Consider the following 15,701-nt stretch of genomic DNA (forward strand, 5'->3'; position numbering starts at 1 on the left):
TAGAGGAAGGAAATAAAGAAAACTCACAAATAATGGAGAAAAATCTGCACCTTCCACATCACCATAAAGACAGAGTAAAGCTAAGAGCAAAACCAAGGAAATACAAACTTCAGTTTTAAGAAAACACCTCATATTTGATAAACAGTGTTCATTAGTAAGGGATAAGAAACCAGCATCTAGGGCACGAAAGTAGGTCTAATTGTTCAAGGTGTAATATAGAAGTTTATTAATGTATCTAACCATTATTCTTTCACCTGTAAAACAGGAGAGGGGAAACCACAGCCATGTTAAAGGCTACACTGTATCTTGGAGAGAATGTGTTTCCCTTCACACTCTGCTCCCGTTAAGACACTGAATCATGAATTTTAAAAGCATTTTCTTACTGCTTTTGTTATTGTTTTATTAATAGATGGTTTATTTTGGACAGAAATTCTAAAACCAAAACAATATCGAGAGAATACAAATTGCTCTTATTCCAGCATAACTGGTTTACACGATGAACGACATCCAGTCATCTTACATCTCTGGCTTGACGCAGGGTTCACCTTGCATTACTAATTTATTGGTTTCCTTGCCAGTGCAACTGGGAAACATGTAAATGTACACACCCCCAAACTGCGTACAGAAGTTGAGTTATTGTGTTTCCTTTCCTACAACAGCAGTTCATTTCAGGGGCAGAGGACCACAAATAAATAAAGAGACTGGACACATCATCTGTTGTGGTTATATGAAACAAGGATGTTGAAATTAAGGTTGCGATGTACTGGAAAAACACCATATGACTCTAATCAACAACTGAGCCTGCAAGCTACAATTAACCCATCAGCATTATTTATTAAACTTTATGCAACCTTGAGGTCCCTGAATGCCAGGCACCAGCTGAGAACTACGGTGCGGACAGGGCTCGACTGCCCAAGAGAGGCACAGCCATCAGTCAGCAGTGTCTGAACCGCAGCCACGACTACTTAAAGGCTTTTTCTGCAATATTTGTCCTCGAGGTACCCCAGCTGCTCTGACAACAGTAAATTTAGCAGAGGGCAGGACCAGCGACAGAGCGAGAGACTCTAGACAGAGCGCTCAATACAAGACGGGCTTCGGCTACGGATCACTTTCCTCCTCCTCTGGTGTAGCGTGTCTGATCTCCTGCCCTGGCGTGGGTTTAGGAGCGTGTCCCAGCCGCAGGAGGGAAGCAGGCGATGGCAGGGTGCCTCTGCGAGAGCACTGTCCAGCTCCACGCATAGCACCTGGGGAGGTACAGCCCCAGCGCCCGCAGAAGCAGGGACCCAAAAAACAGTTCTTGGTGGGGGGAACACACAGGGGGATCTTCCAGTTTAAGAACATAATGTATTTTTAGCCAGCCCCATTTCTCAGCCAGCCTGTATTTATGCAGTGAAAGCTCCCCTGCTCTTGTGTTAACAGCAGCGATGAAATGCAGAAGACTGAGAAACCACACACAGGAGTTGGAAGACCCAACTCTGTAGCACACAGCCAGACCCCAGGTAAACTGGGCAGACAGGGAGCTACGTGGGTTTGCAACACATTCTCCAGAGCTGGAGGGAAAAACGTAGCACATGAATCAGCTACAGCTCTCCAACCTTCTTCACCTTGAGATGCAACAGGAAAAGAGTCCAAACATATAATAATAAACATATAATAAACAAAATATAAAACAATAGGGAGCAGAGTTAAACCATTAATCACTAAGAAAAAGACTGCCTAAAAAATAGCTTTACTTGGCATTATCCCAAGCGACTTCTAAGGTCAGTCCACACATCATCAGTTGTGTCGCCTCTTCACATGAGATCTTCCAAGCAGCAAAAGGAGGAAAGAAAATAACCCAAGTGAGAGGTGGGACAAGACCACATCTAATTCATTAGATGTTGAAGTGAAGCATCCTTTAAAAGGTTATGTTCCAGCAACTTACAGTACCAGATTGACATTAACACACACAAAACCAGCACTAGCAACACTACTCAAGCCAAAAAAACAATTCAGTGAATTACAGCCAGTCTCTCCAAATCCCCACAGCCGCTGCAGACGGACGGAGCCTCCTCCTTCCCCTCCCAGCCTAGGTACGGAGCTGTCACACCGCTTCCATCCAGCAGTGGTGTCTCATTAGTGGGTGTGTTGATTTCTAAATACCTCCTTATTCATCCTATCAGGAATCTTGTGCAAGCAGATACTGAAGTACTAGGGAATACACAAACAGGAATTGAGAGAGGCCCGTGCGTTACTACAAAATGTCCCTTCACTTCAGGAAAAAGCAAATTTTCAGAGGACGTTTGCTTGCTTGGGAAACTCTGAGGTTGGGGACTAACTGAATTAACACTGTTCTGTCCCCAGTAATGGTTAAAATACCTCGATGGTTTCCATATGCTCACTGGTGTTGTGCTAGAAAACATGCTAGTTTTATTTGATTCTAGCCAATATATATTTCAATTGGATGTTATTACTCACATCAGAAAGCTGCCCTCTACTAAGTATTTTATAGACACTTGACACATCTGCCAAATTCACAGCATCCAAATGTATTTTTAATGTTACAAATTGGGCTGTGGTCAGGACGCTGAGAATTTAATGCTCCTGGATCAGTCCCCAGTCTTGAATACAGAGCGTTAATGCTTCTTTCATTTGCTGCCACACTTACAACCCAGATCAATGAAAATCTAGACCATGACTAAAAATAAGTTCCCATCCCCAATTCTCCAAGGAGTCTCAGCTGCAAAGATTTCAAAGAAACCCTTGCACACTGTGACCAGCCTAACAATTTCTGCCACTAAAACCTCATACAAATGAGTCCCTCCAGATTGAGAAAGGGTGGAAATATATTTTGATTCTCACTCTGATTTAATTTTAGAGAAAACTCTTAAGTTTTACAGCTAGGGATAAACCACTGCAGCTGAAGCCGAGAGGGCTTGTCTGTCAGAGCAGGACGATATTGCACCACAGCTGTGCCAGCTAATTTCCCTGAGCAGACAAACCTGAAGGGCTCATCGCACTTGGTTTGATTTTAGCAGATTTCTACCCTAGGAGTTCATCAAATACTACACAACTACTACAGCTGTCACTAAGGAATAGAGTTTTGTGTCATCAGCTCCAATCCTAACCACTAAGGCTGCACAGCACACTTTAAATCAACAAAGCAGATTATGTCCAACACTGGACCAAGCTTAAAATTGCTACTATTGCCCCTTCACTTAACCTCCCAAATCATGCTTAGAAATCACAACCCACATTCTGAATAGCTGCACAAACGCTGACAGACACAGGGGGTGAAGTGAGAGGCGATTTCCAGGTTGTGCTGGTTGAAACCTTGCAGTTTAACTCCTGAACTGCACTCCTGCCCTAGTCCAACACCCGAGCTGTCATTTTTTATTGCATTGCCCAGCCCTGCACACTGGTGCCTGCACTATGAAGAAAGGCAGTGATATGCTGTAAGTGACAGTGGTTTTAGCAGTCTTGCTCCAGTGAGTAATTTTACACAAGTTTTACAGTCATGCATCTAATTTGCACCCAAGTGGCATGGCCATTTAAACCTTAATTGCGTGAGTTGCACAACCCTCTAGCAAAGCCTTTAGCTTCATTATGCTCGGACCTCATGGTGGGTTACTACAGCTTCGTCAAGCAGCTCTATATTGGCAGGTGAACGGCCACAGCCTTCTCCCACGCCCAGCCCTGCTCAACACATTAAACACTATTATCACGCAGGAGAAACTCCCCCGTGCAGACACTTATTATTTCCCTTATCACTCTTTGTTATTTCAGAATAGCAAAGCCGTGAGTCTCTGCCCTTCACATCATTCCTGTTTACACCCTGACTGCAGCAGTTTACTGCACCTCCCTATGCCCACAACACACCTCGTCTTTCAGGGCCTCTCCTCCAGGCACCAAATAACCCACTGCCCTCGGCTGCTGCAGGCAGTCACGCAGACCCACTCCTTTGCTCACCCTCCATTCCAGCACCGAGCTGCCTGTTTTTGTTTGATCGGGAGCGCTGCACACTCAATTTGCCTAGGAAGTCTGTAAATGATTGAGGGATTCCAGTCAATTTGTCTGCTGATGAGTTTGCATACGGCAGGCAGCATTTTGGTCATATTTGCAATATAAGAGCCACACTTGACTGCTGTGGGGGTCAAGTTTAGCAACCACTCTAGTTGCATCAGATTTTGCAAGATGAATTCATGTTTAGGTTGAGACCTTAGAGGCAAAACATAGGTGGGGGGAATGGACAATCATACTATGAACCCTACAAGTAGGGATTTCTAAGTGGAAATGCTGACAGCTCACCTGCCATAAGCACAGAGGTAGCACAGCTGGAACAAACACTACCACAAACCAAAAATGTGAGACAACAAAAAAAAAGAGGAGGAAAAAAAAAGAGATCCACAGTAAGACAAAATCTCCTGCCTGTTGTCAGGATTTGCGTTTTCAGGCTGGGCTTCTCGCTTTGCCAGCATCAAAACCAAACAGCACTGGCTGTGGAACAGTCCGGTCTTACTTTGCAGCTTGCGCTGTCTTCAACGCCACCAGCAAGAAAGCGTGCCTTTTGCCAGTACAAAACACGACCCAGTTTCCAGCCTCAGGCTGCAGGACGGTGACAGGCTGCATCCACTGCTTTTCCATACAGAAGCACAAGGCAAGGTCAAGCTCAGACTTGCTTCTGCCTTGAACCAGGCTTTGCAGCAGATGGCAAAAGTTACGGCTGACCTCTTCATACAGTTGCAGATGCCAGTTTTCATGGCCAGTAGCCAGAAGGATAATAAACAGCACTATTTCTTCTTGGTATGCCAATCACCTGAAACCCTTTTCAATAAACATGTTCTAGGCTAGAAAAAGCTCACCGTGTCTCTAACATGGGAAGGACATTGTCCAACTGTCATAATTCACTAGGGAGATGACTCTAAATGAAACTCACTTTTGATTTATTTTGGCAGCTCAACTTCTGTTTATTATTCATCGGTTACAAAAGAATATTATGGGACTTTAATCACTCAACTGGAGTCTTACAGAATCTGTGGCATGACCTTTTTTTTTTTAAAATATATAAAATTACACAGCTTAAGACACAATATTTAACCCTCATCCATTCACCATCTCTAAAACGTACTGAAATCTAACACTAGTCTGCTCATATTTCAGAATAATGACCCATTCATCAAAAAACCACGAGATAAAGCTTAGCCATGCAGGAGAGAATGAATATAATTCAAAGATGGTGCCTACAACATCAGGGATTGTGACACAAAAAAGCCCCCAAATATTTTATAGACTTAGGCTTAATTAGTTATTAAGAGCTTACGGTGATTTTCCTCGTCTGCTCTTAAGGCTTAGGCAAAGGCAGTCAACGCTGTCCCAGCAGCAGAGGCACATCAACACCAACCACGTGAGCCGAACCTGGGCCCTGCAGCCAAGGAAGCAGCGTGCAATTCGATGTCTGGAAGTGAGCATATATTTAAATAAATAAAAAAATGAAATAAAAGTGCCTACGGTAGGAGATCTGAAAGCACTGACTACCTTAGTTTAGCGTGAAACACAATCTGCAGTCAAAAAAGCCACCTTCACACAAACAGGTGGAGGTAAGAAGAGAGGCTGAAGCAACAGTGCTGCTCATTAAGGATGTTTATGCAAACAGTGCACAAATTCACCTCCCTGCCTGGCGGGCTGACGCTGCCTGGCGGGCTGACGCTGCCTGCAACCCAGCACTCGCAGGGCTGAGGAGAGGACAAGCCGCTGACTCCAGTGACACCGTCCACCAGCTGCCCTGCAGCTCAGGACACCGCTAGCTAAACGGGCACTTGAGTAGCCGGGATGACCCCATCAGCAGGAGAGCACCATATTCCCCACTGCTCTCTGCCACATGCAGCACCTGCATCACTCTCTTCTTCTGCTCACCGTCCATCTTCATCTTTCTTCCTCCCTATATTGATTCTGCAAAGTGTTTCCTGATCTCTATTCAAAGCAAAAAAACCCCCAAAAGTATGTCACATACGTCCATCTATGACCTTGTCAAACCCAATAACCTGTGGGCATTTTTTCTATGCCAGACACATCCTCCTCCTGCCACAGGCTTAAACACTGCCAGACACTGCAGCTCACACACAGGGCAGGGCAGGCAGTCTGAGCCTCCCCACAGCTGCAGAGCTGTTTATTTTTACACGCAACGAGAAAGGACAGCACTGGTTACCAAAGGAAGGGATGGCTAATTGAACTGTCTACTACTGTGCTGGGTTCAGGCTGGGCAGCAAGAAGATATTTGTATTCTTTAACCACAACAGCTGCCATCTCTTTTCTTGCACTGCTATAGTTATGAAAAAAAAATATATTTCTGTTCTCATGGAGCAAAGAAGCAGGAGCCAACCAAAGCAATCCAACTTATCAACCAGTATCTTCAGCCATCAGAAACATGCAAGGCTTCTCCCAGCCCAGAAAACATCCCTTTTTTCTTCTCGTTAACAATTAACTTTGGTTTTGCACTAATTGAGCCAGACCCTAATATAGTAGGAGATACTAAGTGATAAACCAAGCTTTTCTTTAAAACACAGTCTTTACTCATTCAGTTTCAGTCATTTACTTTATGCACCTGTGCTCACAGGGCAGGAAGTGAAAGATAGTCCAGAGATAACAGAAAGAAATACGTTTTTTTTTAGATTCAAACTATAAAGCCACAGATCTTGGCATTCCTCATAATTCTCGATTCCTTCGGAAATACATTTTGTACAAAGCTGCCTCACCTTTACTGACCTGGGCACCCATGTCCTGGTTGCACAGATACTGTCAAGGGTTAAACTAGACTGCAAACGCAGAGGCTGCTTTATTACAAGGACGAAAGCCTGATAGGTGAAGCAGCTTCAGCCAAACAACCAGTAAAGGCATGTCAGCAACTGTCAAAAAAATTACTGCCAGTCCATGCAGAAGGTTTAGCAATAAACACAACTAAAGAGTGACAAATAAAACCGTACGGAGTGTGTTAAACACTCAGTGGAAAAATCTATGGGAACTTTTTATACTACACCCTAGGGCAGAGAGGAAATTATGCCACAACTGGACTGCAGCTCTTAGCAAGGTCAGCCCAGACTCCAGTTCAGCAGCAGCTCTGAGAAAAACTTTAGAGAGGAAAAATCAGATAGCACTGGCTCCCCAGAAACTGCAGGCACAGCTTGAACCGCATATTGTTACAACTGAAGCACAGCAGCTCCTGCATTCCCAGCCTCTCCCAAGGCATCCGAAATAGCCCAAGTCTGGGACTCCCAAGGAAAATTTTGTTACGCCCTGCAGAGGAATGTTCCACCCACGACTGTTGTTTCCTCCCATAAAAGGATCATTAGCAAGATAATTTCTGAAGTTCATGGTATTGTCTACAGATTTTACTGAAATATCGCACCAGGAAGGGGAAGCCAAATGAGCCAGACTATTTTAAGGCTTTTACATTTGGAGGAAATTCTAGGGCAAAATTTCAAAAAGGCAGATGCTTTGAACTGGGAAACGTTACGCTTTGTGGAGAAGGGAGCATTCCTGTCTTTAGAGCTGCTTAAATAACTCTTTTGGGGCCACATCTATTTGATCGACTTTATTTTTAGATTTAGAATCTGCTTCTTCAGACACCTAAATACTATTTTATACGAACATGTGTATGTGATCAAGACTATTCAGGAAACAGTTTAAAAGTTAAAGACTGACTATAAAAAGCTACTCTTAACATCCTTCTCGTACCTACAATTCCATCTTGAAGACCTGCTCAATCATCTCAGCACCCAGGTGGAGCACAGAAGTGTTATCCCCATCATTACCACTGCCACATTACCAGCCAGATGGGACAGGAGACTGGATCACAGGGAGTACAGTGGCTGGAACCACAATTAGGATTTTGAATTTGCTACCCCTAAGGTCTCCTTTTCTTTAAGGAGCATGGAGAGCACATTCCCATAGCTGCATACCGCATGTTCCCCACTTGGTCTTACTGGGATTTAGATTGCTCTAACTGGGAGAATAACATGCAGCGCTATTCAGATGTGTCTCTGCTGGCAGCACTCCCTCACCATCAATGATCAGTAAAACGTTACCCTGGTCTCAAAAACAAGGCTGGGCTCCCCTCTCCTGGACAGCTGCAAAGGTGCAGCTCTCAACAAGGCTCAGTAAAGCACTGCTCCTCCGCAGGAGAGGGAAAGCTGCTTTGCTGGGCTCAGTTGGTAAACTACCCCTTCCCCAAAGAGAAAGCAAGCCGTTAAAGCCTAAATACCCTCAGCTTGTCTTCTAGGAACATGCCCGGTATCACTGGTCTCCAAACATGCTACCAAAAAAAGAGATTAGATAGGTTGATGGCAGGTCCCAGCTCCCAGTGATTTCAGCAGCACTTGAACCAACAGCCTCCACCAGATTCCCAACCCCGCGTTTGGCAGTCAAGGCTGACAGGAGATGGAAAAGCCAAAGATGAGCTTCCTGAATAAGCTTCCGCACCCACGGCAGGCGGTGCTCCGTCACCTGCGAGGGCAGCAGGGATAGCAACTGCTCGTGTGTGCAGCTCTGCCTCCCCACGCAAACCCGAGGCAGGCAGGGCACAGCTAACAGACAACTACGAGCAGGGGCTTAGCAGGGAAGCCCCTCCTGGCTTGCTTTGACTTAATGAACAACTTTTTTTCCTTCTATCACTGCATATGAGGTTTGTGTTTCCTTTGGAAGGAAGTCAGAGATTGAAAGGATGTTTATGAAAACTATTATTTACTCTCCAGACAAGAACAGCTCCTCTAGCTCCAGCACCACGCAGTCACGCGATTCTGGCAAACGCTGATTACAGTTTGTACCACGAGTTGTTAGGACAGAATGTGACTGAAGGAAAGACGCTTTTGTAAAACACCTCCCAGGTCCAATCTTGCAATAAATACACAGTGTCCTGAGCTCCCACCAAAATTCAAGCAGCTACAACATCAGAGTTCATATGCATTTTTATTTACAGCACACGCTTTCAAGGACATGACAGATTGCATCGTTCCTCTGGGGTCTCACTGGGTCAAGGGATGGGGATGGAAGTAAGTCAAAAGACAGGAATGGCTTTTTCAAAAGCTAGTCTGCTGCAAGTACTGTGTACTACAAGTTATAGACATCTCATATGCTAAGAAAGCATTATAAATGGGAAAAGGTATCTGAAGAGTAAACTTTTTGCTGTGGCTTGTTTTAAGCTTTGTTTCAAACCTATTGCAAAAGCTGGTTGCTAACTGTTTCTTTATTAATCAAGGGTGGTTTGCAGTTCTGCTTACTATGAAAAAATGCAATAACAATCTTCATCCCAGGCTTCCTAAGAGAGCGCTTCACAGGATAACACTATCTATCCATGTATGTATGCATGCTTCAATCAAATTCAGCAGGGAAATATTGGTCTTGAGGATACAAATTTCCTACAAATTTAATAAGAATAGAAGATCAGTAGATGAAAGAACCTAATTTTACTGTGGGACCAAACTACAAATTACTACCAGAAAAGGTAAATAAGGAAAAAAAGCCCCTTTCAGTAGCACTGACTCCCTTCCTAGCAGAGCACTGACTTGTCTTAAAGGCACCTTGCTTTCTGTTGTTTCAAAACAATTTCTTACCATACATTGCAAAATGAAACCTTTCCTCTCAAAGTGGGAGAAGCCAGGCCTCTTGCTCTACAAAAACTTAACATTTCTAAGTGTCCTTGATTCCACTGATATGCTGGTAAAACAAAGGCACTCTTCCACACAGGAACAGGCAGGTGAAGCTGAAAAGCAAGGTTTTCACCCTCACAATCGCGTGTCAACAGGGTGGTCATGTGAAAAAGGCTGCCTCACTCCCCTAGCTAGCACACAGAATACACTACTCAGAGAAAGCAGTGCAGGGGGTGACAGGAACAGCAAAAGTTTCTTCTAGGTTTCCTCTGTTTGGTTCTGGGGAGACAAATATAAAATTTCATCTCAAACTGATATGCAATTCAAGCATTCCCCAGCACTGTAAAATGACCTCCTCCGCTGCGGGTCCCTCCAACCAGCTAACATGCAAGGCCTGAGCTTGCTGACGCTCCTTTACTGCTTTAAACTTCAAGACCCAGCTGAGTCCTACCACTCTAACAGTCTGGTTCCAGCAATTCACATATGAAATGCACATACAAGTGTGAAATGGTGGACTTGGATTAGAAACTCAGGAAAAAAATAGCTTGCAGCATGTCAGAGTCAAACAATTTTTCTTACCAGAGAACTAACACTTTCAATAATTGAATGGTTTCAGTATTTGTTAGGATCTCTTAAAGTAAGAAACAACTGTTACACTTCTGGGAGACTGTCTGGCTTTAGCCCATGCAGTCAGTTCGTGCAACTGCAAGCTCTGGTGTCTGTCTAAAAGTCTGCCTTGCAAAGCAGCAAAGAGAGGGAAAATTCACAGCTAAATACAGGAATATTTGTGAATAACTGCAGCTCCAGGCCACTTGAAAGATACCCTGTACAGACACACCACATACACATGCATGTTTGAAGGTTTTTACTTGGACAGGAGTTTAATTGGTTCCTTTACAACCAAACTAAATGAAGGGCTACACAGACAGACCTGCCTCCGCAGTACTTCAGAGCAGGACACTGTCCAAGTCCATCTGTACATGCTTTGGAGAACTTCAAAGGTATTAAAGAGTGAGAAAGCACAGACATAAGGCAAAGCTCTAAACAAAGCTCGCCGAATCTCCACAGCACAAAGACACTTTTGTTATCCTGCAAGCACAGCTGACCGCGGCACCGCTTTTGTTCATCTCTCACCATGTTCATCCTTGGGACCTGCAAGTCCTGAGGCACTCCGGGCAATTCTCAGCCACAGCTCTTCTTGATCGCACTTTTTTGTGGTCTTCTCTGCATTTGTCACCTCGAATGAGCCCAAAAGGCTACAACAGCACCAGGTTTCCAATCATATCCAAACTCTCCAAGTACTGCACTAGTTTCCACGCCCTCCTCAATTTCTGCAATTGCCTCCCCATTTGATTTCTTGTCTTATCCCTGCACAGTGATTACAGGCAGCACCACTCCTAGATATGCCACATCCCAAGCACATCCCCAGTTTAATAGCAGTACTCATGCAACCAAGCAAGTATTAAACTAGTTCTGCTAGGAGAGGTAAGCATCTCACACTTTTTTGAAAGCAATACAAAGGCATAGATAAGTTAAATAATTCACTCAAGGCCACTGACTCTGTGGCAGAGGTAGGGTTAGAAATATATGGCAATGGCTACTGCAGCAAGAAGTGGGAAATACAGCCAACCATGCTGGTGAGGGAATGACTACCCCATCCCAGGAAACTAGTCTTAAATGTGGTATTAAAAAGATGAGTCAGTGTTGACACTGAAGAAAGCAGCACAATTGATGATTCAAGGCATTAATGTTCCTGGTATAAAACAGAACAGACACAGGAAATACAGCAGCGCTGGGTGATACCTGAAAATCAGATTAACACATGGACCAAGCTCAGTGTTCACAAACACTGCAGCCATGGCCGCGCTGTTCAACAGTGTACTCAGAGCAAACACATCTGTCAAGCAAAAGACAAGTGAAAACCTGGTAGCTGAATAAGACATGCAAGATGAACTGGTAGTCAGTCATCAGGCTTTGTCACTAGCAACACAGGATGCTTTGGCAAACAACCTCGTTAAAAGGCTAAATAGCCTTTTATTGATCCTTACTCACTAGCAAATGCGCTTGTACCCATTTAATCCTGTTTGTTTTATCATTAGTTTCAGAGTAGCACAACCGCAAGCCTCCTGGTTTTGCTTTTGATTTTTAAATCAATTTCTCATTCACTTCCCTTTGGAGGGTGATCAGAAAGCAGGCTAGAACAGCTGTTGAGTGAGCAGCTCACAAAGTCATTAGTGTAAGAGACAGCAGAAACACCTCCCTAACAATAAAAGTGGGTTTCTGCCTGCCAGAGCCATTCCTGAATTTAGCATTGCAAGATGAGAACCCTTGGCATTACCGGCGATGAGATGCACATACCTGCCTGCCATCCTGTCCCACGTTGGTCTGTCCTCTCACTACAGTTCGAATGTTGTCATCCAACCTCCTGGAGAAAGAACCTGTAATGTCAAACTCATTCTCTACATGCCTGATCCAAACAATTGTGGGAACCTTGAGAGCTACAGAACAGATTTAAAATAAAAAAAGCTGGTGCTACCAATGCTAAATTCACCTTTTTTTTTTCTTCTCTCTCTGTAGGACATCACTATCTTACATAATTTAAAACTTCTGTTGCAAAAATAAAAACCCATTTCCTAATTTAATCAGGGTTTCTTGCACTTCTCTTCCTTTAAGCAATATTGTCAGTTTTCCCTTGTCCGTTTTCATTTCCACTTTCCACATATTAAAGTGCTGTCTCAATCATTTCAGGTTGGTAATGCCAGACTGCACAGAAAATTGACGTATTTCCTGCAAAATTACATTTATTTTGTACTTTTAGTACCAATAATGACACTAAAAAAGTACAAAATGAGAGGTTTTACAATTGCTATTATGACCTCACAAACAGAATAAATTTTCAGCAACCAAATCTTCTGGGTAGTTTGTTCTCCCACCTTTCAGACTGTACTAAAATTTGGTACTTGTTGATTCTCAGTTCATTGTTTTTTCAAAGCTTTACTTTGCAACCCATCAGCTAAAATAACTGAAAGGCACGTAATATACAATAGGGGCAAAGTATAAAAAGAATTATAATTACAGGGAGTCATTTTTGTCTCTGTCCCACTACTGGACTTGAGGCTGATCATATTCAAGCCTTTCAAGCAAATGAATTCCTATCAGCTATACTGCAAAGGCTGTATTTATGAAGCCTCGGTGACAACCAGACTACTCGCTACCTGAGATGCAATGAAATGGAGAAACATTTACCTTATTTTCAATCTGATTTTGTTCACAACCTCATCGATGTTCGCCAAAGACTACAACATGAAAAAAACCAAAGATAAGTGAAATGGGGAACCTTTTACTGCGATACACATCAGCTGTGATACCTAACACTTCCTCATGTGTGGCACTTTACAAAGAGCAGAGCAATGACTTTGTTTTCCAGATGGAGGAACTGAGACAAACGGCAACTTAGCTGCTCCTCAGGTCATATAATGAAGAGCAGCAAAAGACAGGGCAGGCCAGGCTGCAGCCCTGCAGGTCCCACAGGCTTCCCACTTCCCACCCAGCCCTGAGCAAGCCGGGTGCCCTGAGCCCTGCCTTGTCTGCAGAGCTGCTCCAGAAACACCGTGGTGACAGTGACCTCCAGTGGGCAACGGGGACAGAGCCTTCGCCTTCCCTGGGCAGAGACCCTCCTGCAGAGCCCGGACACACAGCGCATGGGGTGGAGGAGGCCTGGCTGCTGCGGGAGCTGTAGTGGGGGTATTGCAGGGGAAATAGCTCTCCACTACTGGCAAAGGGAAAAAAAGCCAAGCCAGCACCACCAGCAAATTAACTAGAAACAGCTGAAAGCCCAAAAAAAGCTAGTGCTGCAGAGGATCTTAAACATGGTAAATGTTGGAGCTGCCTCACAACCCAAACTTCAGCTGCAGAAATACCTCCTTTTTGTAATAGATTAGTCCAAAACTGCCCCTGGGGCTCATTTGGGGAAGACAAAGTATGGATATGAGCCCATGGCAATCTCATTCTTCAAATCTCAAAAGAAACAATAGGTTTCAAACATGGATGACTCTCCAGTGACATTTCACAGGCAACACCGCCTTATTTGGCTGAAACCTCTGAGGATTCACCAATGATTAATACACAGCAAGTTATGAAATTTACTGCAAGAGAAACCTCTCTACAGAAAACTAATTTATTTCTACAGATCAAAGCAGGACTTTTACTGCAGCGAGTACTTTGGATGGAAAGAAACTACACAATGACAGTGAACCTCGTGAGATGCGAATTTAAGAAGTGATTATTGTTATAGTCTTGCTGCCTGTGCTACTGTTTAGAAGAAAAGCTTGGGTACAGGTTTAAACAAGCCTTCAGTCATTTACTATCAGGTTACCCCTCGCACCATGCTGTGAGCACTACTTACTTGCTCAGTGGGAAACAGAGTATTAATATATTCCACAGCATTGAAATCTGCTCTGTCCAGCGGATCTTGGCTGGGAAATACCTGAAGAGAGGGAGGAAAACAAATACAATCAACAATACATCACCATTAATTTCTGTAACTTTACAGAGTACCTACTGCTTTTAATTACTTCAGCATCCACTTCTGATTACGTTTCACAGCATTGTTCTAACAAGCATGCACGGAGAGCAGTCAGCCCTCTGCCCAGGAGTAAAACACCTACATGCTCTGTAGGTCTCTGACCTATTAAAATTCCTGTGGGTATCAGCCCGGGTAAACAGATAATATACACATGTGCTTCCACATACAGCCCCAGCACAATCAATGCTGTGCAAGGAATTCCCCAGACACACGAGTCATTAATTATGCATCCCAAACCATTCTGATGCTTTTGCCATTGTCTGGAAATGAACCTCCGCGCTGAGGCATTGCCCTTCTCTTTGCCTGGGCTTTGCGAGGCCCCATGGTGAGAGATGGAGGATTTGCTTTTCACAGCCATGTACTAGGAAATGAATTAAAAAATAGTTGTACAAGTTCTCTGGAGACTTGGGTTTGCCACTTTCACATGAAAAAGAGGGAGAGAAGCAGAATCTGCGAATGATTCTTCCTACCCACGGAAAAGGGAAAAGAGCAGCTGTGGTGCAAACAAATCTCATCTCTCCTTGGAAGTAGCTCAAACGATGCAAACGCAGCTGCCAGGCTTTGCTTTTTGTCCCCACAGACTAAAATATGCTGCTTTCCCTTCTCTGCTACCATATTTGTTCCACATTTATAGAGCCATCAGCTCTGCACTACATGGTCAAAACCCTGCCTAGCTCACACCCCAGCATCACCTCTGCAGGTCACCCTGGTCACATGCAGCATTTACACCGTTTTACACATTTTGCAGCACGAAAGCAGTGGGTTTGCGAGACCATTTAAAGGAGAGCAACTTCTCCCTGAAATAGGCCTCTTCAGCAGCTTTCCCAAAGCCACTCCTGTGGCCAAGGAGAAGCAGGCAGCAGTTAAATATGCATGAGGCCATGCCCGAGTGAGGAAGATGCTCTGACATTAGCCCACTGCAAAAGCGCAGTTGCAGCATCACAAACAGCCTGCCCTGCTCTGGGCTCACAACTGCAGATTCAGTTAATCCCAAATCTCCACAAGCATCAAGAGCAGCTGAAGCAAGGGGCCAGATGGAAGATAAAGGCTAGTCAGGAACTCCACCCTCAAACAGCAGATAGAGATCAATGCTGCAGGCACCTATACCAGCTAAAGAAGTTGCTACTCCTAGGTCTTTGTCACAACCCATTAACCAGAAATTACCACCCCATGTTTGGGGGAGCACCAGTCTTTGTTTGCTCCCTACCCCTCTTCAGGCAGAAGCCAGCTGAGCCAGTTCTGCTCATTTAACCAGGACCTGGCAGGTTTTGCCCAAAGCTGATTAAGGAACACACACAGGAACAAGATTATTGGGTTGGAAAGCGCCAGTGAGGAAGTGACAGTGTCATCCTCAACATCTCCCCTTGCTCAGGATGTGAATATCTGCCTACAGCCTTATTACCTGTTAAAATAACTCAGCCAGAGATATGGTGGATTGTCCACTGCTCGAAACCTTAAGCCAAGACTGTCTCTAAAAGACATGTTTTACCGCAAAG

The 15,701-nt window shown here is 44.2% G+C and overlaps 1 protein-coding gene across 3 annotated transcripts in view; it reads right to left on the reverse strand.

The window, feature by feature from the left end:
* The window catches only part of VPS53 (VPS53 subunit of GARP complex), a 69,474-nt gene that overhangs the window by 52,421 nt on the left and 1,352 nt on the right, over window positions 1-15,701 (reverse strand). For 2 of the 3 annotated variants that reach the window (XM_052804661.1, XM_052804660.1), the window contains exons 2-4: window positions 14,026-14,106; window positions 12,867-12,916; window positions 11,979-12,045 (exon numbers count right to left, since the gene is read on the reverse strand). In XM_052804661.1, the coding sequence (XP_052660621.1) occupies window positions 11,979-12,045; window positions 12,867-12,916; window positions 14,026-14,106 (198 nt within the window). Of the gene's footprint in view, window positions 1-5,299; window positions 5,395-11,978; window positions 12,046-12,866; window positions 12,917-14,025; window positions 14,107-15,701 lie in introns of those variants that run through there. The other variant, XM_052804662.1, reaches the window with a different exon arrangement.

This window comes from Harpia harpyja, chromosome 12 (assembly GCF_026419915.1).
Source record: "Harpia harpyja isolate bHarHar1 chromosome 12, bHarHar1 primary haplotype, whole genome shotgun sequence".
Taxonomy (NCBI): domain Eukaryota; kingdom Metazoa; phylum Chordata; class Aves; order Accipitriformes; family Accipitridae; genus Harpia; species Harpia harpyja.